The 22,221-nt window shown below is 41.9% G+C and overlaps 1 protein-coding gene across 2 annotated transcripts in view; it reads right to left on the bottom strand.

The window, feature by feature from the left end:
- The window catches only part of DYRK4 (dual specificity tyrosine phosphorylation regulated kinase 4), a 1,198,302-nt gene that overhangs the window by 223,087 nt on the left and 952,994 nt on the right, over positions 1-22,221 (bottom strand). For both annotated transcript variants that reach the window (XM_069628321.1, XM_069628322.1), the window contains one exon: positions 3,242-3,302. In XM_069628321.1, coding sequence (XP_069484422.1) covers positions 3,242-3,302 — 61 coding nt within the window. The remainder of the gene's footprint in view (positions 1-3,241; positions 3,303-22,221) is intronic.

Below are 22,221 nucleotides of genomic sequence, written 5' to 3'. Positions count from 1 at the left end.
AAGGAGACACATGTACAACTATTTTACCTTAAATGTAATGAGAGTTTAACATAAAGCCTCAAGGGATTAACCAAATCCAAGATCCAATTCAGGAGAGAGGACTACACGTAAAAGGCAAAAGAACAAGTGAGAGGTGGCATTATCAATGTTTAGCACTGTTGGAGAAACCAGGCTCGCAAAGTCATTCTCGGATATCAACAAGGTCAAAAACAAATGTATTGTCTTGCAAGACAATTCCCAGAACAGCATGTTGATTTACCCAGAGAGCAGCTCTCCACCTTTATAGGCCCTGACCTTGAGACACAAACAAAACTCTCTAGGAACATTATTTGAAATGGAAACTGCAGTATTATAATTATGGAGACGTCCTTCTATCCAATGTCCAGTTCATAAAGATGGACAGGAAAGCCTCTCATCGATGCAGATGTTCCAGTTCATAATCACCTGACCTGAATCTTCAAGAAAGTTCCCGCCCAAACAATGGAATCATAATATTTCTCTGCTAAAAGTGCCAGTGATTATCATTATTGTATCCTCAAGTCTACTTACCAAGCCAATCCGTACCCTGTGTCCTCCAAGGACCACTGCACAGTCTCTTTCGCTGGTTCTCAAGTCCCAGTCACATAGTACATGCAGGTTTAGAAAGACATTAGACATTACCTATCTCAGTGAATATAGCAAGATTAGTCTCATTTAGAAATGGCTCTATATTTGCTGTGAAGAGGAAAGGCCAAGTCAAAGTGAAGTGTGCATGAATACTTGTTATATACGCAGGAGGTGAATTAGTTACGTGACATGGACAACACCACCTAATAAAACATGTGTTTCCAACATGTGTTTCCTTCACAGCAACTAAGGCTGGCCAGGATAGATGAAATTATAATGTGCTGGTACTTGCGAAGAGATTACCAAATAATATTACAGAGTTCCTTAAAATGTGTACATATAAACAGAGCTAAGATTGTTTCTGTGTGTGTGAGGCACTATAAACTGCCTACTTAGTGACATACATATGAAAAAATATAGGCAGTGCATTAAACACATATACATCAGATGGGATAATGGATTGAAAATGTTTCATGAACCATGAGAAGGTTGATAGGCAATCAATGACAAGGTTCTAAGAAAAAGTTGGACTGGATATTGGAGTCAGTGACTGGTACACAAGAAACTAACTGTGAGGTTGTAAATACAGGACAGAGCAATTAAATGGGCATGGTATGAAAAGGACAAAATACTCTGGAATTAAATCTATACAAAAGCCCCATCTCTGGCTCTAGAACTAGTACTAAGGAGCTGGGGATCTTACACTAGACTTTCGGACATATAAGTGAAAATGAGATAAAAACTGATAGTGATCTATCAAATAAGAATGGTATTCATAAGAGACAAGGGAAAACAACATACCTAGACACTTGAGGTAGGATATTATTAATAGCAAGAGAGAAATGAATTATGTTACAATACCTACAAATGTGAGGCATGGTGGAATGCTCTGGGATACATAGGGATTAACTCCTGCAAGAAATCTTCAAGGTAAGTCTTCGGGCTGGATTCAACGTCCTGAATGTGGTATTTCCAAGGTTTGAGTAAACAAGTACAATATGACTTATATAGTGTATGATCATGGTAGACTGAAGCCAGTACTAAATACAGCCCTTGCAAATGCACATGTCCCATGGTTTCAGAGCGATGCCCTACAGGGACCACAATCCTGGCTCTGCAAGATCCAGAACTGACTTCAAGAATGAAGTTGATTCCAGAATGTATACTGGATATTTGCAGATACGTGCCAGAAAAGGTGTACAGTTCAGGAGCAGAATTGGCTCATGCTAGTATCCTGCAGGACCTTCAAGAGCAACGCCTGATGACATGTTGGTGACAGGACACCAGCATGTACAGTGTTTAGTAGCATGCTTTGTTTAGCAACACTATATGACTTTGGATTTTTTCGTGGAAGTTCCTGTGACCATTTTGCAGATAAAACTAGCCCTACTTAAACTAAACTCTGAGTCCCAAGTGACCTACACATATACACGGGTAAACTCCAGACAAATGTGGTGACCCAGAGACATATGTGGCTCACTCAGGGGATTGGTCAAACCTCCAACCAACTCATGTTTGAACCCGGGAATTGCCAGTAGCAGAAAGATTGGCTGTGATGGTGGCCAGCTGCCTGCACAGAAAGGTTGTGAAAGTTTATTTTTAGTGTCAGCTGGTCCCACCCACTTAGGAAACAGATTAAAAAAATCTAATGAAGATGGCCCGCTTGCGCTGAAAATAGAAAGCATTTAATCTTTCTTTTTCTAGTCCATGCCATGTATCTGAAAGGTATCCTTTTTTATTTCTAGCTTGAGCATATGCCCGCTCTTGAAACAGAGGTACTATGTTTTCTATTTCTAATTGGAACAAGCCTATCTGTGACAGAATTCTTTTTCCAGGAAAAGTTAGTCTGCTTGAGGCAAGAGATTTACGAAGTATCGTTTCTCTTCATAGTGCGCGCATCAAAGTGCACTGAAATATTTTTGTTTTCATAGCAGTGGTGGTGCCCTTGCAGTTAACATTAAAAAAGTAGTTTTCTATTTATGGTTGCAAACAAGCGACCACACTGGAAATAGAATAAATATATATTTTTTGTACTAGAGCAAGCAGCGAAGTAATGCAGCACATATGTTTTTCGTTATCAAGTGCTGGTGTGCCACTCAAAGGAGATTAGAACAACTTTTTTTCTGTTTCTAGTATATGCTTTGGAGAGCTAGAAAAGATGCCCAATAACTCTGTGGTGAACATGACAAGTCTCTGCAAGGCGGTGGGCATGATTTAGGTCCCTCTGGTGATGGCATCTGCCCCTCCTGCTCATGGATCTTCCTGCACAAAGATGTTTACCCAAATTGCTGCAAAGATTGGGTAGCTCAAATGACTTCAAATTAGTCGAATATGGGCAGTGGAGCTTTGCTACAACTCGTTCAAGCAGTCCTACCTAAGGTTTTGTATAGTTTCAGATCTGCATTAATCATGGATAGTCATGGTGCTGCAACAAGCTACTCAGCACCATGGTACCACCAAGGGGACCCTGTGGAGGGATGATCCATCTGGCACTTATCCCTGACATTGAGTTCTCCTTTCCTGTGGGAGTAGAGGTGACATCAGTGAAGCTGTGCGATATGAACACTTCTGGGAAATGTTATACAAAGATGAAAGACATGCGTAAAGTAACAGTACACAATTAAGTAATACATACCAAAGAATGCTTTTCTTCTCGGTGCTGCCTGAACAAATCTGGCAGGTGGAAGACCAAGTACCTTAAAGATAAATATATATATATATAAATATTAAACAATGATATCATATAGTAAACCTACTGTAGCCAATTACAACATGAATACATTGTCCACCTCCATTAACAATGTATTATAGAATGGTGGCATGCAGGGTGTTACTGTAAATGATGTCCTACCTAATGTAATAATGGGGCAACACATGTATACATACACTTTCAAACACTTTCAAACACTCGCAAGTCACTTTCTTCAATGTCTCGCTCTCAATTCCACAGACAATTTCCAAACCATTTGGAGGGTACCATTACAATGCGTTTCCAAGCCCATTCCCTCCATTCTGAGCCCGAAGACTGTCCTGGGACTATGCAATACCAACTATTAACCTAACCAGGACACTGCAGCTCAGGCAATGGGGTTGGAAAAGGGGTGGTATTTATGCAGCTTTCAGCCATACAAGCCGAGTGACCTAGAGGGATCCAGTCTCCACAACAATCCAGGAATCCTTAAAATGTTTGTTGGCACAATCGACTGCTCGGGCAGCAGCCTTAGGGCTGTATGCTCGGCTGGGAAGCTACCTACTGGAAGCTACCCTGATGTGGAAGTGTCTTCAGGGTTACCCTCTTACGCCTTCTACAGAACAGGCTATTGGTGGCCGTTCAGAGGCTCTTGAGAACACTGGTTCTTACATTGCTGGTTTGCAGGCAGAAAGATGTTCTCCCAGCTCCTCATTACTGTGAGGTGGCCTTACTATGGTTTTAATCACTGCATTCTACACAAACATCATCAAGTATACAGGCAACATATTTATTTTAACTACATGGCACTCCTTGCCTTTGTTTAACAACAACATTCACCTCTCTTTGTAAGACATATCGACCGTTTAGTTACGGTCGTTCATCACGGAAAAGAGAGAGGGCAATTTTGCATTGATGTTCTGGTCAAAGAGTACCACACAACAGCTGCACAGTTAGGGGCAAGTGTGGGGTTTTTGTATGTAATGCCTGATGCCTTTGCGTGCAATATTATAGAGCACCTAGCTTCAGCACAGTTAACAAACATGTAATACGTGTGCTGCACAAAACAATATTTAAATAATACAAACATAAAAAGCAACAAAGACATAATTGATCTAATACATTTTTCATCCCTACATTAAAAAATGCATTTTATAAAATTAATTCACACAAACATATATCCGCAAACCACTTTACATCATTTTCCCTACAAAACATTGTATATCAAAAACATAATATTATATAACAAATTCAGGGAGAGTTAAGGTTTTATTTAATATATTTGTTAATTTATTGACAAACGAATTTTGTTGTTAAATATTTAAAAAAATCATTTTTGATATCACTATTCATGCCTGTGTCCAGCAGGGGTATTAAACCCGTGCTGCTCTGCATTGCCTGGATTCCAACACAAGTGCTTTGAGCCCTGAGCTATCCTCCTATATTTATTTCTAATATTTGTAGACGTTTTGTGTTGGTTTAACCTTAATTCATTTTTCTTTTGCAAAAATATTTTTCTTCACATTATATATATGTATATATGTGTGTGTGAATCGAACAATCCACACTGAGCAGGAAGAGCGCACTCCAGGGGCCTTGCCACATGTAAAATCAAACAAGGTAGTCAACAAAAGAATACAATACACTGCTTGGTGCCTGCTCACACAGTTGGTTCTAGCGATAAAGCTGATTACAAAAGAACATAGTCCGTCATTCATTTCAATGTTCCTGCAGAAAAGCCACCAACCGTTGTACAACAAGACTATTATCTTGTACGTTATTCATCACTGCATGTGCACTCACGTTAACTGCAAACATTACCCGTAACACATGATTTGAAAGATCACAGTGCAATGCAGTGTGCATTCAGAATTATCAAGTTTAATTCAAACACAAGCATTACAAAATATTAAATGCAAAAGACATTTGTGATTTCTGATGGAATTCAAGCTTCGAAATGTACATCAAACCTTCTAAGCCATGTTGCCACAGTGGATAAAATCTCACTACATAGCACTGGTGGAAAATAAATCTAGATTTGGTGGATAAAATATCTCTAGAATGGCAATTAAAAATAGTGTCAGATATAATGATATAAAGTGCATTGTGCATAGCAGCCATGTACGCCATGTGCAAAGCAACAATAATCAATTAGCCAGGGCCATAAACACATACATCACATATCTTGCATTATTAACAGTAAATTAGCAAACTCAGGAACACAACCTATTAAGAATACATGTGTGACATTTTTCAAACTGAATGGATACATCACAAAACTAAATCGGGATAAGTATAATGCATAGGGCATACCACCATTCATTCAATAAGGTGCTAGGTGCTGTAAGAAAGGCATGGTATCAAAAGCAAGACATACACAAGTGATCACAGTTCGAGAGTGTTTATTAAACTGTAAAAGTGGGTGAGATAAATGCCTAATCTAAACCTAAATCTAAGATGGGAGCAAGCTAGCTACAATCATCAAATAATAAGAGTACAGTCCCAGTGAAGTCTAGTCAAATAAAAAGGGTTCCATGTAATAATGTCGCCACAACAATCTCGCCATGCAAAAATATCGCCGAAAAATTGCAGTTTTTTGTGGCGACATTATTGCATGGAACATGGGGGGGACACCCCCGCAACCCCCAATATTTTTTTTTTTAGGTTTTTTTTTTGCCCCTGTCCTCATATATATGGTCACCCATATAATATGGCCACAACCTTTTCCCGGCAAAATTATTCACGGCGACCATATATATGGGGATAATATTACCTGTTACCATAAAAAGGGCCTATACTAAGAAAACCTATTGCCAATCCTTACCGTTATGCTGTAAAATAGCGTGGGATAATGTTCATAAGAAAAGAAAGAAGGATGTTGTGGCCAGGGTCTCCCTTCCAGGGGGGTGGGGTGCAAGGGGACATGAGTGGGGGCCTGCTGGGGGGTGGGGGGGGGTGGGAGACATGGTTGGGGGCCTAGTGGAGGCTGCCCCTGGTGACTGGAGGGGTGGGGGTGGTGGGAGACATGGGTGGGGGCCTGGTGGAGGCTGCCCCTGGTGACTGGAGGGGTGGGGGTGGTGGGAGACATGGGTGGGGGCCTGGTGGAGGCTGCCCCTGGTGACTGGAGGGGTGGGGGTGGTGGGAGACATGGGTGGGGGCCTGGTGGAGGCTGCCCCTGGTGACTGGAGGGGTGGGGGTGGTGGGAGACATGGGTGGGGGCCTGGTGGAGGCTGCCCCTGGTGACTGGGGGGTGGGGGTGCAAGGGGACATGAGTGGGACATGGTTGGGGGCCTGCTGGCAGGTGCCCCACGGTGCTGGGGGGTGGGGGTGCAAGGGGACATGTGGCTTGGCTGGGGGGCATGCCCATGGTGGATGGGCTGCCTGTGGGACATGACCAGGGGTGCAGGGTAGTCCCCTGTGGTGTGGGCTGCCTGCAGAGGTCGTGGAGGGGGTAGAGGGGAGACCTGGGAGGACCCACACTGGCAATTCACCTCTTCAACTTCCCGCACACCCACGTAATACACTGCCCCACTCGCACAGGCCCAATCGCGTGTAGGATTTCTCGCGCACCCCTGTAATACACGTACCCAGGCCAATCGCGTGTAGATTTTCTCGCGCACCCCTGAAATCCACGGACCCAGGCCAATCGCGTGTAGAATTTCTCGCGCACCCCTGAAATCCACGTACCCAGCCCAATCGCGTGTAGATTTTCTCGCGCACCCCTGAAATCCACGTACCCAGGCCAATCGCGTGTAGAATTTCTCGCGCACCCCTGAAATCCACGTACCCAGGCCAATCGCGTGTAGATTTTCTCGCGCACCCCTGTAATACACGTACCCAGGCCAATCGCGTGTAGAATTTCTCGCGCACCCCTGAAATCCACGTACCCAGGCCAATCGCGTGTAGATTTTCTTGCGCACCCCTGTACTACACGTACCCAGGCCAATCGCGTGTAGATTTTCTCGCGCACCCCTGAAATCCACGTACCCAGGCCAATCGCATGTAGATTTTCTCGCGCACCCCTGTAATACACGTACCCAGGCCAATTGCGTGTAGAATTTCTCGCGCACCCCTGTAATCCACGTACCCAGGCCAATCGCGTGTAGAATTTCTCGCGCACCCCAGAAATCCACGTACCCAGGCCAATTGCGTGTAGATTTTCTCGCGCACCCCTGTAATACACGTACCCAGGCCTATCGCGTGTGGGGACACCCGCACACCCCTGAAATACACGCTCCCCGCTCTGCGTTTGCTGCTGCCCTTTGCGCTGGATTGGGGATTTTGATGGCTTTTCCCTGCGCGAGGGGCGTTCTTGGGGGCGTAACTGACGCTGCTGCAGGGTCGCTGCGCCACTCTGCGCCACGGCTGGTTGTGGATGTTGGAATCCATGAATACGCTGTGCGCCTGAATGTGTTTCGGCGCACGCAGCTGGCGCAGACTACCGCACGCGCACACTGTGCGCCAGCCGCGTGCGCCACTTGTGCGCTGAATTCTATGAATTACCCCCTTAATGTCTTTTTAAACAACTACCTTTTAGTTTGGTCTCCCTTATCCAGGCACCGACTTTCAAGAACACTTTAAACAAAGACGTCCGTAGGGCGATCACGTCTCGCTGGGTCACTTTGTTACCCTATGGCAAGGTCGTGTTTATTCACAATAACCAGATTGCACGGCGTTCCCCTCCGCTGGGTTAAAACACCTGACTCGCAATTCCCTCAGTTAGATTCACAATTTCACAAACGTTAAATTCTTTTGCAGCATGTCAAGGACTTAAGATTGTACAAGGGGTTTTGTGTGACCATCTTGACACCTCACTTCTGCCTTCCCTGTGGCCTCTTGGTCATGGTATTTTCCTTCCCCTTTTGGCTCAATACCATCTCTATGTTCAGGAGAGGGGTACCAGTTAGAGACCTCAGACATGTGCCCACGTGGTGTCGGACCACTCTATCTCTGGTACCAAGTTCGCACACAAAGGACCTCTGTCTCTTTATCTTCTTAATGTTGTCACTACAACCTTGAGTCTAACACAGTCCAGCCCACTATCAGGTTCTTCCGACTCACCGGCTTTGTTGAACTCTTTGGCATTTCATTTACAGCTTGAGTCAAGGATGGTACAACGATCGCAACCGCATCCTCACGCCCTGACTATCAGTGCGGGAGGCTTCCATGTACCGCTGACATCCGTCACACCATTCACCAGCTGCGATTCCCGGTCTTATGTTTCTTTTGTCTGAGGTTTCGCAGGTGTGGGTTGAAAAGGCCAAGGGCAACTCCCTCCTTGACCTCCTTTCAAGTCTCCCCGCCTTTCTCCTGGGTTTGAACTGCATCCTGGAAAAAGTGGTTTTCTTGTGCATTTGCCCTTTCTCAGAGTATGCTCTTGTGCTCCACCTTTTATCCCAGTGGGGAAGGGAAAGGGCAGTCAGGTGTGTGTAGTTGTCAACAATTGCCTGACACTGCCTGAACCTTGTGTTGGGACATGTCAGTTAAACGACCCAAATATTAGTCCATTGTTGCTCGTGGGGTGACAAAGTGTTTGTGTCGGAAAATGGGGGTGGGAGTAGAGATTTTAAGTATCCTACTGGACAGGATGGGCAAAAGAAGAAAGGGGATACTTCATCTGTCCCTTCCGTGTCCCAATATCACTCCCTGAAGACCCCCCCCATCCAGGTGATCCTCCAACACTGGTCCACCCAAAGGAACTAGATCCAATAGCGATGGCCGTGTCCTGACGACCCGGATGACAGATCCCTGGGGGCTAGTAAGTGAGACACCTTCAGGTTTCTCACAGTGCACAGCATACTGCCAAGCAGAAAGACCATAAATAATGCCGTTGATGACTCCAAAGATGTCTGAAGTAATTACTGCATCCAAGTGGATACACAAAAGTACAAATGAGCACCTGGCTATAGTGTATTTGATGCATGTAACTCTAAGACAGTGATCTGTCACAGAGATCCAATGGTACTCTTACATAACCCCACATATGAACGGCCGGCTTTTAATAAAGTGCTGCAAGGGCATCTTGGAGTGAGACACAGATAACAGATTCAAAGTTCAAAACTAGCACTTATTTACTTGAATTTCACGATGGAAAAACACCTATCTTACCCTATACTGTGGTGGGATTTCCCGACCAAACCCATACTAAGGACAGTCAGAGTCAAAGAGTTCAACTTAAGAATCTGTCGGTGTCTAAAACCAATGCATGCCCTCACAACTAATCTTATACCACATGTAGGCATGTTAGAAACCAACAAAATAGTGTCCAGTATAACGTTCAGAGCTTTGTTCAGATTGCAGCCTTCTTTCTGCTCCATTCCCCAAGTATAAAGTAGTTCACATACAAAGTCTTAGATTGCCTTCAGTTTCAAAGTAATATAGGTGTGAACAACACTCAGAGTTCCCATCCCCAAGTTCCAAAACACAGTTCATACACAATGTATCCTGAGGCTCTGTCCTCAAGACAAACAATTCCAATCTCAGGGATCCCTTCCCCCAAGACACAATTTCAGTAATGTATTCATATGAAGGTAAAATTTCTTTAATATTCTGTACCAGATTGTAACCCTTTGTATATAGCTGGTCTCTGTATCACAAAAGACTTGGTTGAAATTGGTAGATCATTTAAGTGCACCTTTTTAAAGTTCATCTCCCAAAGTTCCCTTCACTTTGAGAAATAATACACCTTGGGTCTATTGGCCATTGCACTCACTTTATAATAATTCTTTTATAATGCACTTTATGCCAGCAAGTGGTTTCTAAGTACAGGATCGGGATTCGAACCTGTATTGAGCTGCATGATTTTGCTTCCAAGACAAACACGTTGCCCCTGAGCTATCCTTCCCACTTTATAGTTAATTATTCATTGGCCTCTTTGTAATTGTAATCAATTGTTGCTTGCAAATGTAAGATTTCCTTCACTTTATGAATGATCACACAATGGGCCTCATTACGAGTATGGCGGTAGCCATGCCGCTTTTAGAGGCATGGCTACCCCCATACCGGGTACCGGGTCCAGGTTCCAGGAATAGGAAATTACCGGGCCATTCCGACCTTGGAGGGCCCGGTAATTCCCTTTCCCGGGACCCGGACCTGGTACATCCCCATTCCCATTTGAGCCCCCAGAGGGCTCAATGGGAATGGGGAGGATCTTAACAACGGGCCCGTTAATGACGGGCCCGTTGTTAGCATCCTGGTCTGCAAGCGGGTCCCGCTAAGGATGCTTGGTTTTACCAGACATCCTTAGCGGGACCCGCGAGCAGACCCCGTAATGAGGTGGTAGAGGGTTACCGCGGCAGCAGCTTTACCGGGGCTGTTAACCCTCTACCGCCTGGGTCGTAAAGAGGCCCAATGTATTTAATTACATGGAGAAAGCGTCACTTCTCTTGTTTTCTTCATAAAGAGTTTGCCTTCAATCCGGAATTGAAAATGGTGCAGAATTATGATTTTTATATTCTCTGCCATTCGGCATCTAAGTAATGTGTAAAGGATTTAAGATGAGTAACTTCATTCAATTCGTAAGGTATTGTAAAAAGAAATTCTCATTTGCCTTTAAAAGCTCCCAGTGTTCTGTGGCTTTTGACAATCTGCTTTTATCTGCACGCGACTGCTCGGTAACAAACTATTCACAAGTCTTTATATTCGCCGGTTTGTAAGGATTCTAATTGGAGACTTTCGACAACATGCCTTTCAATCCACGTGACAACCATCCATGTAACAAAGTATCCTTACGTGAAGCAGAAAACACTTGCATACCGGGTTTCTGTTTGTCTAAAAACACACCTGTTGCTGTGAGGCGAGTTCCTGCAGTGAAGATCTTCTGGCCTTCTCGTCTTGGCTTCAGGGCTCTGCCTTCTGCCCCTAAGTCACTCCTAGGTTGGATTCTCGCCCCAGGAGAACAAACACCTTGGGCAATCGAAAAAGAGGCAGGCTTCCTGCACAGCTCCCCTTTCACGCTTCCTTGAACAGCAAGCATGCTGCAATTTCCCTGTCACTGCTTCTGTCAACATTCCCTCCTTTACACTAATTTGGTGGGGCTTTTTAATACACTTGAAACCCTTTAACACAATTAGCCCGGCCTGACCATCATTAAAGGGACATGCCTGACCGCTTCTGCTCTTAGCAGATATCGTCTTTGTCCCATGTAGGACTGTAGACTCCGTATTTCAGCATCCAGATTCCCCATTTCATCATTCACATCTTAGCAAAGGTGTGAATTTTAACTAGGACCAAGGGTGTGAGACTCATATATAGGACTCAAGAGTATGAGTCTCAGGCTGAATTTAAATAGATGCCAATGCACGGAACACACGCTAGAAAATGTTCACTTTGCTCCATGATGCTATTGTTAATGGGCTGAGTTGCACTAGAAAATGAAACTAATATACTAATTTACCCCTGCCCATATAACATATAATTGCCATAATAACATGTAGTGCAAATTAGTCCATGATACAAGTTGGATGCAGATTGACAGATAATGCATGGTGATGTGGAAAGAAAAAATAAACTTTAAACATGCAGACTTGAAGTTGCGCTGTAAGAGGAATTTGAAGATCTGTTCTGCTAAAGACATTGCATGGTCTTGGGGCAGAAGCACAGGAGAGATGTACCATTTTCTCTTCAGCAATGCAGTTTGTGTTTCGAGTAAAGGCACAGAGGAAATCTATTTTAGTTTGATGAGCTTGTCAAGGGGAGGTGCATTTTGAGTGACAGAGGATTTTTTGAAAAAGGTTTGCGGCAGAGAGGGCTGGGCATTCTTTCACTCACTGATGGAGGCAAAAGTGCTGGTCAAGTCAGAGAGGGCTGGTTCCTGGGCAGACTGTCTTAAGGGCTGATTCTGTCTCACTCCTGGTTTGGCAGTGCTTAGAAGAGCTGCAAAGCCTCAAGCAACCTTATCTGTGAATTACCTTGGGTCACTGCCAAGATGAGTCGGGGAATATTGCCAACAGACTTAGATCATTATGCTTTTAATTGAGGGGCGTGTGAAGTGAATGTTGATACTCTGTAGCACAGGGTAAATAATTCAGTTCATTTTTAGGCGCTGCATTACTAATACGGATTTGAATGTGCATGTAAAACTGTGTTTATAGTTCTCAAAAAGTTTGCTGTTATTCAGTGTATTTATTTTGCCAGATTTGTTTTTGGGAATTCAATGGCGACGTAGGCAGAGTTATGCACTTTAGAGCAGATGGAGTGTTGAAATCCATTGCCGGAAAAACTGTGTTTATGCTGAATTTACAACGTGGGTGCGCATGTTATTCTGTGTTGCTTACATAATTCTACTTCATGATAAAGAACAATAATTCAAAAAGGTAATTTAGTTTCAGTGTATTTCTTCTGCATTCAGTCTCACTGATTTGACGTGCATAGAGAGATAAATGTGTGGTAAGAGAAATATCAAAGCAAAGTTAGCCACAGTAAATTGTTTTACTTAGAGAGGCTGATTGAATGTTTTGTATTTCATTTACATGTTTCATGTTTAACACAGCCAAAAGGGCATACTCATGATATTGTAGTTAAATCACAGGAGAGTATGAGCCAATGATTCTGAGTGTACTAAGTCTAGTATTTGTATACATTAGTGACCCTGGAGAAATAATTATTAGGCAGTGTTCTGAAATTAGTCTCACCACTATAAAAATACCCCAATATGTTTACCCCTATATATTGCCAAGAGCTAAGAAAATACCACCATACCAAAAATACCACAGGATACTAATTATAACCCAAAAAATCTATTACAGGTTTGGTGCGTTGCCCGGGAAACTTTAAAATAATTACTGGGACTGCCCTTGCATCCTAAAGCATAACCATACTGTGCACTCATTAATACAATTAGTGCTGTGAGTTAGTGCAGTACTTCATGCTCACTTGACTCTCATTATAGTGTCATTGACAATAGTGCTGCCATGTCCCAGATTCAGGCAGAGTTTTATGAATTGTCAGATTACCTAGTGGCAAAGCTTTATGTCCATGCAATTTGGTCCTCAGAAAATGTGACAATATAGAAAAACAGGATTAGCGCAGAGGTGGAACAGGAGACATTTGAAAGTATTTTCGATGAAGGAAGCATTGTGTTGGTGTGTCTCCTTAGGTTATTCTGAGTGACAGAATGCACAGAGGAGAAAAACTGCATCATCAGACTGTGCGTAATAATTTGGTTTCTGCTACACAGATCCATAAAAATGCAAGGGAAAGACAGTGAAGTTATCAGCAAATTACAACACAGTTTGGAAACTGAATAGGACCAGGTGCAGAAATTAAAAGCAGAATTAAAGCAGAAGGAGCTAGACACAGAACTACAAGACAAATGTTGCGATCTTGGTACTCAATTGTTAAGAGAGAGAAACAACTCAATACCTTCAACTCTCTCTCTTCCTAATTATCTTACTTCTCGAGCTCTTCGCTCATCCACCTCCAACTTTCTCATGGTCAGTCGCTTCTCTAAGCAATGAGTTGGTGGTAGATCTCTTTCTTCGGCTGGGGTCTCAATCTGGAACAGCCCTCCCTGCCTCCCTGAAACTTGAGGAGAACCAACTCCGGTTCCGGAAGCACCTTAAAACATTCCTCTTTGCTTCTGCTTTCTCTCCCCCTCGCCCCCGCTGAATTCCTGGCTGAAACTGAAACTGTACTGGTTACCTGGCCACCCTTCTGATCTCTGTCACAGGCCCCACCAGTTTCACACCTGCACTGCCTCCCTGGCAATCCCTGCACCTTGGGACTGCTTTCTGTATCCCTACAGTCCCCCTACCAGCACTTATGGCTGCACTTATCTTGCACTTGCCACCAGATGGCCGTATTTTTAATTTATCTTATTTATTCTATTATCCCTTGTACTGCACTTTCCCCTCCCCTTCCCCACACACTTTTCCCCTTCCCCCTTCCCTTGCGCGATCTGAATGACACCTGGCCTAGTAAGATTGTTGTCTGTCTTCCCTCTGGTCCCCCTCCCTTGCCTCGTCGCGCCTTGAAACACTTGTGTATAGGCGTTATAAATGCCATATCATATCATATCATATCAATGGAATTAAGCAAGTATTAACCCATTTAAAAGAAATATTGGATGATATAAGACAAGATAAAGATGTTGCAGTTTCCGAAATGCAAGCTCTTGGAAAAGATGGCAGGGAGAAAGATAAAGAACTCCATTCTATTACCTTCAACTCTCTCTTCCTAAATATCTTCCTTCTTGAGCTCTTCGTTCATTCGCCTCCAACTCCCTCAGGGTCAGTCGCTTCTCCAAACAACGAGTTGGTGGTAGATCTCTTTCTTCGGCTGGGACCTCCCTCTGGAACAGCCCTACCTGCCTCCCTGAAACTTGAGGAGAACCATCTCCGGTTCCGGAAGCACCTTAAAACCTTCCTCTTTGCTTCTGCTTCCTCTCCCCATCTCCCCTGCTGAATTCCTGGCTAAACTGAAACAGCACTGGTTACCTGGCCACCCTTCTGATTTCGGGCCCATGCCCCACCAGTTGCACACCTGCACTGCCTCCCTGGCAACCCCCGCACCTTGGGACTGTTTTCTGTATCCCTACAGTCCCCCTACCAGCACTTATGGCTGCACTTACCTTGCACTTGCCACCAGCTTGCCGTATTTTTAATTTATCTTATTTATTCTATTATCCCTTGTACTGCACTTTTCCCTCCCCCTTCCCCTCTTTCCCCCTTCCCTTGCACTTGCGTGATCTGAATGGCACCTGGCCTAGTAAGATTGTTGTCTGTCTTCCCTCTGGTCCCCCTCCCTTGCCTCGTCGCACTTTGAAACACTTGTGTATAGGTGCGTTACAAATGCCATATCATATCATATCATATCATATATCATATCATATCATATCATATCATATCAATGGAAGTGAGCAAGAATTAACCCATTTAAAAGCAATATTGGATGATATAAGACAAGATAAAGATGTTGCAGTTTCCGAAATGCAAGCTCTTGGAGAAGATGGCAGGGAGAAAGATAAAGAACTCCATTCTATGAACAGGAGATACTTAAATTGCTGGAAGAAAATGAAAAAAAGGCCAAAGCACTTAATCATTGTCAGACAGTAATCAATGAATTGCAAGCAATAATCAATAAGGTCAGGGATGAGAATTATGATCTCTGTCATGAAGCAGAACAGCTTCAAGGACAGTACAAGAACCTGGAACAGCAAATGTTTAATCTCAAATTTCAGGAAGAGCGACAGGTACTAGACTCACAGGAGCTGAATTCAGTCACAGTCCTAGTCAAGGAAACAATGTATCAACAGCTGCCCCTTTGGCCAGACGTGGTTATAACCCAATGGTAGAGTCTGAATCACCTGCAAATATTCACACACTTTCTTGCCCACAGGAAAACAGGAATGTGCGACAAAAAGACATATACCATAATGCACCATGTAGTCCTATAAAAATTATGAAATCTATCAAGACTTTAATTAAACCATTCAAAAAGGGAGGCGATTATTGCACGGAAGACCTTTTAGAGACAGTTCATGATATATTCAAAGCCCTTCAGATCCCCAGGGAACAATATAGACAGTACTTTCACCTCACTCTAGATGCATCATCTGATAGTATCATTTGTGGTCTCAATGAACAGCAGAATTTGTCATGGGCAGACTTTGAGAAGGAGGTCAGGCATCAATTCTCACCTTGGAGAAAAAGAGACCGAGGCAAAAGTGCCTTCGGTGTGGGCCGCACACCCTTGATTCCCACTAAGGGTTAATCGATTTCTTTTGTGATCGTTATTCAGCTAATAAAATCCAACTTCAATTATTATTCACAGATGTGTATATTTTTAATTTTTCAATTGCTGTGTTTATAAAGCTCATAAAAAATTATGCTTAATTGGTTAAACTTCACCAAAAAAGCTAATTATCTCAGTTGAGGCAAAACAGAAAACCCATCTGGCTAATGCATTTCGGATTGTATCCTTCGTCAGAGCCAGGTTAGTACTACACACATAATAATGCATTATAGGTGGATTTAGAAGGTTTACAATGTTTAAATTAATAATTGTTCCGTACATCATGTGTAACAACCAGATATTCAAGAATTAATAACCAAAACAATCATAATAAACAAAACAATCATAATAAACAAACAGGGCGCCCACAAGGACAAACAAATATTTAACAAAAAAGTGAGATTGGAGAAAGGAGAAAAAACAAGCAAGTAAGCATACATGATTGTAGACAGTAAAAATACAATATTTGCACAGATAATGATATTGCTCTATAATTCAAACAATTAATGGGACTAATCAACTGTGTACTAAAATTGCCGATTAAGCCTTTTTGGTGACTATGGTGCTTAGAGGTAAAGTTAGGCGGCGTGTGCTTATTGTGCCAGAGTGTTGATTGTCGTACTATATTGTGTGAGAATACCTGTGGCTAGTTAAACATTTCACTAACCTGTGTATCAGTATGCAACCCACGCGTGCTGTCCGCGTGTGGTGTTTCTCTATGAAGCACTGCCTAGTGTGGGGAGAACAAATGTGTTATTTCCTCCGAGTAATTAGCTGCTATTGATCTATACGCGATCTTACTTCGCGTCGCTTTGTGCAAAGGTATGGCTTACCTGGAGCGTTCTGAGCTACGTCTTGCTCGATCAACTCCGAACAGCGTCTGAGACTCGCGGTTCGTGTCGTTGCCCTGGGCAACGTTATGTAAACAAAATGGCCGTTTGTGTATAACCAAGTCGGCCATATTGGTAGAGGCAATACTGGGACATGAGTGGCATAGAGTGTGAAATATAAATGGCAAATGTAAGGGATGTGAATGTTAGGATATTAATTGCACATGTAAAGATATTAAAGCTTCATGATATCTGTGTATTTAAGTTGTACCTCTAGCACATGTATGTTCTGATAGTATCGTCGTGTACCTCATGGCTAATTGGCTAATTGGCCATTAATGTAAGGTCATATAGCGTAAAGATATAATGTGTAGTATACATCAACAAAGGAAAATACAAACTAATAAATAATAAATGTTTACAACAAATGGTTATAGCAGAAAGCAATTTTACTTGCTGCCTAAAATCCATAAAAGTCTTAATAATCCACCTGGAAGACCGATAGTAGCAGCCACAGGAGGGATTTTACAACCACTAGGAACATACATAGACTATTTTTTGAACCCTTTAATACAGAAGACATCCACGTATGTGAAAGACAGTACACACTTTCTGAACATCATAGAGGGAGTCCAACTTACAGAGAACGACATACTTTTCACCATAGATGTGGTTAACCTCTACACAAGCATTCCACATGACTTGGGACAGGAAGCGGTAGAGTGGCTCCTGTTACAGGAGAACGATATAGGAGCAGTGAAAGAATTCATCTTATCACTACTCTCTTTTATCGCAATGAATTCATATTTTGAATATAAGAATGAATTTTACATCCAAACTTCTGGAACAGCCATGGGAGCAACAATGGCACCAGCTTACGCTAATGCGTTTATGTACCAATTCGAGACGACCCATATCTTGCAAAAACCTGAATGGCAGAACAAATTGAAAACATGGGTGCGTTATATAGATGATATATTCGGTATTTGGCAAGGCACAAGAGAAGAACTTAATGAGTTTATAAGTTATATCAACAATATAGACCCGCGTATTCAGTTCACCTCAGAAATTGGCAATCCAGGAATCCATTATCTGGATATCCTGGTGAACGTAAACAACCAACAAACCACTACCTCTTTATTTACAAAACCTACAGATAGGAACAATCTATTACACCGTATGAGTTTCCATCCACAAAACACTCTGAAGAATTTACCTTATGGTCAAATGTTGCGATTAAAAAGAATTATCAGTGATGACAGAGAGTACGAACAAGAACTTGAAAAACTAAGCAAAAAACTTAAAGATAGGGGATACCCGAATGAAGATCTACAGACAGCAAAAGAAAAGGTACAAAAAATAACAAGAACCAGCACTCTAGCACCAAAGGACAAAAAGCAATCCCCATCACTTGTATATGTGTCTAAATATTCATCCCAAAGTATGCAGATCAAAAGATGTATAAATAAACATTGGACAATACTTAAAAATGACGAAAGAACTAAGAATCTCTTCTTAGAGACCCCAACGTTTGCTTATCAAAGATCCAGCAACCTTAGGGATTATCTAGTTAACACAAGAGATACCAGAACCAAAAGGATCAAACCAAAAAAGACGGGAACATTTCCATGTTTAAATTGCAGTAATTGCAATAACATTATTAAAGGAGGAGTGGTTCCCCATCCATACACGGGAGAAAAGATCATGATAAAAAGCTATGGCACCTGCAATACCGAAAACTGCATTTACTGCATACGTTGCCCATGTGGACTTTACTATGTAGGTGAAACAGGGCGTAAACTGAGAATTCGGATGAATGAACATAAATCATGTATACGCAATAAGAACATCAATTCAGCCGTAGCAAGACACTTTAATGCAAAGCAACATAATATCTCTCAAGTCAAGTTCCAAATTTTGGAAACCCTGGAAATGACAAGCATATATGCTGATTTGAAAAAAAGAAGGCAACAAAGAGAAGCCTATTGGATAGATCGTCTCGATTCCTTGGCACCACGAGGGCTCAACGAGGAATTTGATCTCAACTGCTTTTTGTAATGATGTCACTATTTGTCCACCGTGCAATATCAATAATGAACATGCTAAATTGTCTCATGCTCATGCAATAAGTATAAATCACTACTCGATTTGAAAACACTGTTGCTTTCTGCTATAACCATTTGTTGTAAACATTTATTATTTATTAGTTTGTATTTTCCTTTGTTGATGTATACTACACATTATATCTTTACGCTATATGACCTTACATTAATGGCCAATTAGCCAATTAGCCATGAGGTACACGACGATACTATCAGAACATACATGTGCTAGAGGTACAACTTAAATACACAGATATCATGAAGCTTTAATATCTTTACATGTGCAATTAATATCCTAACATTCACATCCCTTACATTTGCCATTTATATTTCACACTCTATGCCACTCATGTCCCAGTATTGCCTCTACCAATATGGCCGACTTGGTAATACACAAACGGCCATTTTGTTTACATAACGTTGCCCAGGGCAACGACACGAACCGCGAGTCTCAGACGCTGTTCGGAGTTGATCGAGCAAGACGTAGCTCAGAACGCTCCAGGTAAGCCATACCTTTGCACAAAGTGACGCGAAGTAAGATCGCGTATAGATCAATAGCAGCTAATTACTCGGAGGAGATAACACATTTGTTCTCCCCACACTAGGCAGTGCTTCATAGAGAAACACCACACGCGGACAGCACGCGTGGGTTGCATACTGATACACAGGTTAGTGAAATGTTTAACTAGCCACAGGTATTCTCACACAATATAGTACGACAATCAACACTCTGGCACAATAAGCACACGCCGCCTAACTTTACCTCTAAGCACCATAGTCACCAAAAAGGCTTAATCGGCAATTTTAGTACGCAGTTGATTAGTCCCATTAATTGTTTGAATTATAGAGCAATATCATTATCTGTGCAAATATTGTATTTTTACTGTCTACAATCATGTATGCTTACTTGCTTGTTTTTTCTCCTTTCTCCAATCTCACTTTTTTGTTAAATATTTGTTTGTCCTTGTGGGCGCCCTGTTTGTTTATTATGATTGTTTTGTTTATTATGATTGTTTTGGTTATTAATTCTTGAATATCTGGTTGTTACACATGATGTACGGAACAATTATTAATTTAAACATTGTAAACCTTCTAAATCCACCTATAATGCATTATTATGTGTGTAGTACTAACCTGGCTCTGACGAAGGATACAATCCGAAATGCATTAGCCAGATGGGTTTTCTGTTTTGCCTCAACTGAGATAATTAGCTTTTTTGGTGAAGTTTAACCAATTAAGCATAATTTTTTATGAGCTTTATAAACACAGCAATTGAAAAATTAAAAATATACACATCTGTGAATAATAATTGAAGTTGGATTTTATTAACTGAATAACGATCACAAAAGAAATCGATTAACCCTTAGTGGGAATCAAGGGTGTGCGGCCCACACCGAAGGCACTTTTGCCTCGGTCTCTTTTTCTCCATGTTCATTTTCTGTGCCCAACACGGTGGCACATGATAGTGGGCTGCACCCCATTAATATATTTATTAACAAAATAACATTCCATTGGAAACGAAATACACTATTAAGAAAGTAAGCTGTGCACTCTCGCCCCTCTCTCTTATCAATATTTTCACTTCCGTGTAACTATTTGAGAGGAAGCATGCGATTATGTCCTATGAAGAAATTGAAAAACTAACGGACACGAGAGCAACAACTCTAGGTTTCTCAACAGAAGAGGCAAACGCAATCCTAGGCCTAATTAAGGAAACCAGCAGCACACTAAAGGATGCAGATCCTAACAGAAGGATAAAACAACTTGAATACACCATTTGAAAAACAATTAACCGAAAATTGCACGCAGTGACATTAGGCCGCTATTACAAGGCACAAAGGATCCCTAGAGGTTTACGAATTGGACTTAAACCGACTTTGTGCAAAGAAAGCAAGGAATTTGTACACAAATGGGAGCAGATTCTTAATAAATGCTCTTTGGACTTAATTCTACTCACGATCAAAGAGCTCTCTATGAACATACAGAATCTAGAACAAGAGATACAGATTTTATCTGTTGAAATCACAGATCTTACAAGCAAAGATTCATTGGATGAGATATTAGCAGATATCAACACAAGATTAGAGGGATATAAAACTGATTTGGAAGCAAGAAAAATAAGGAAGTTTAGGCGTGACACGTTTGACTATTTGAGAGACGAAGTTTATACGTGGGCGGACAGATTTCAAAATCAACCTCAGAGGCCACACAATCCCAACCGGAACTCTGAAAACAGCAGTTCAGACACAGATTCTAACAGAGACGAACAGACTGCACAACCTCAACAACAAAGAGCGGAAGGAGACAGTGGTCACAACAGAGCTACCCCGAGTACCAGCGCATCAACATCACGACAAACGTCTTTTTTAGACAACCGAGAAGGAAGAAACGAACGAGGAGGGGCAAGAGGAAGGGGCACCGGAGTCCAAACAAGATTCCAAGCACGAGCAACCTAGTGGTCAACATTTCAAACAGAATACTAACTAAACAGGAAGGAGAGGTGTTACAGAAAGGTTTGAAATTTGTACCGACTTATAATACCAATTTATTCAACACTAAGGTAGAGCTTCACAAATTGACTAGAAAGCTCAAACTCAAAGTTTTCTTTGCGGAATTGGAAAATACTAATTCTTCACCAGAACCATCAGAATTAGTAGAATTCAAACCAAAAAGTACCTTCTCTCCTCCAATTAATGTACCAGCAATCGACATTTTTGAAAAAATGGTTATAACAGATCTTAAAAAGATCAAATATGGAATGACAAAGAACAGAAACCTCAGCAGAGGGGAAATGTCAATTGTTCAGAACCTATACTCTGATGAAAAAATAACTATTAGACCAGCAGATAAAGGGGGTGCATTGGTATTATTAAACACCTCAGATTACGAAAATGAATGCAAAAGACAACTGGACAATCATAATGTTTATGCCAAAATAGATCACGACCCGACTATGGGAATATTAAAAGATCTAGATGAACTTCTTACAAAAGCAGAAGAAAGAGAGATGATAACACATAAGACAAAGGCCTTTCTATTGAACTTAAAACCAAACATTCTTCATTTTTACTTGCTGCCTAAAATCCATAAAAGTCTTAATAATCCACCTGGAAGACCGATAGTAGCAGCCACAGGAGGGATTTTACAACCACTAGGAACATACATAGACTATTTTTTGAACCCTTTAATACAGAAGACATCCACGTATGTGAAAGACAGTACACACTTTCTGAACATCATAGAGGGAGTCCAACTTACAGAG

The sequence above is a fragment of the Ambystoma mexicanum genome, chromosome 12, assembly GCF_040938575.1.
Source record: "Ambystoma mexicanum isolate Mex_15411 chromosome 12, UKY_AmexF1_1, whole genome shotgun sequence".
NCBI lineage: Eukaryota > Metazoa > Chordata > Amphibia > Caudata > Ambystomatidae > Ambystoma > Ambystoma mexicanum.
Note: the sequence above shows the minus strand (reverse complement) of the source record. Positions and strands in the feature narration are given on the sequence as shown.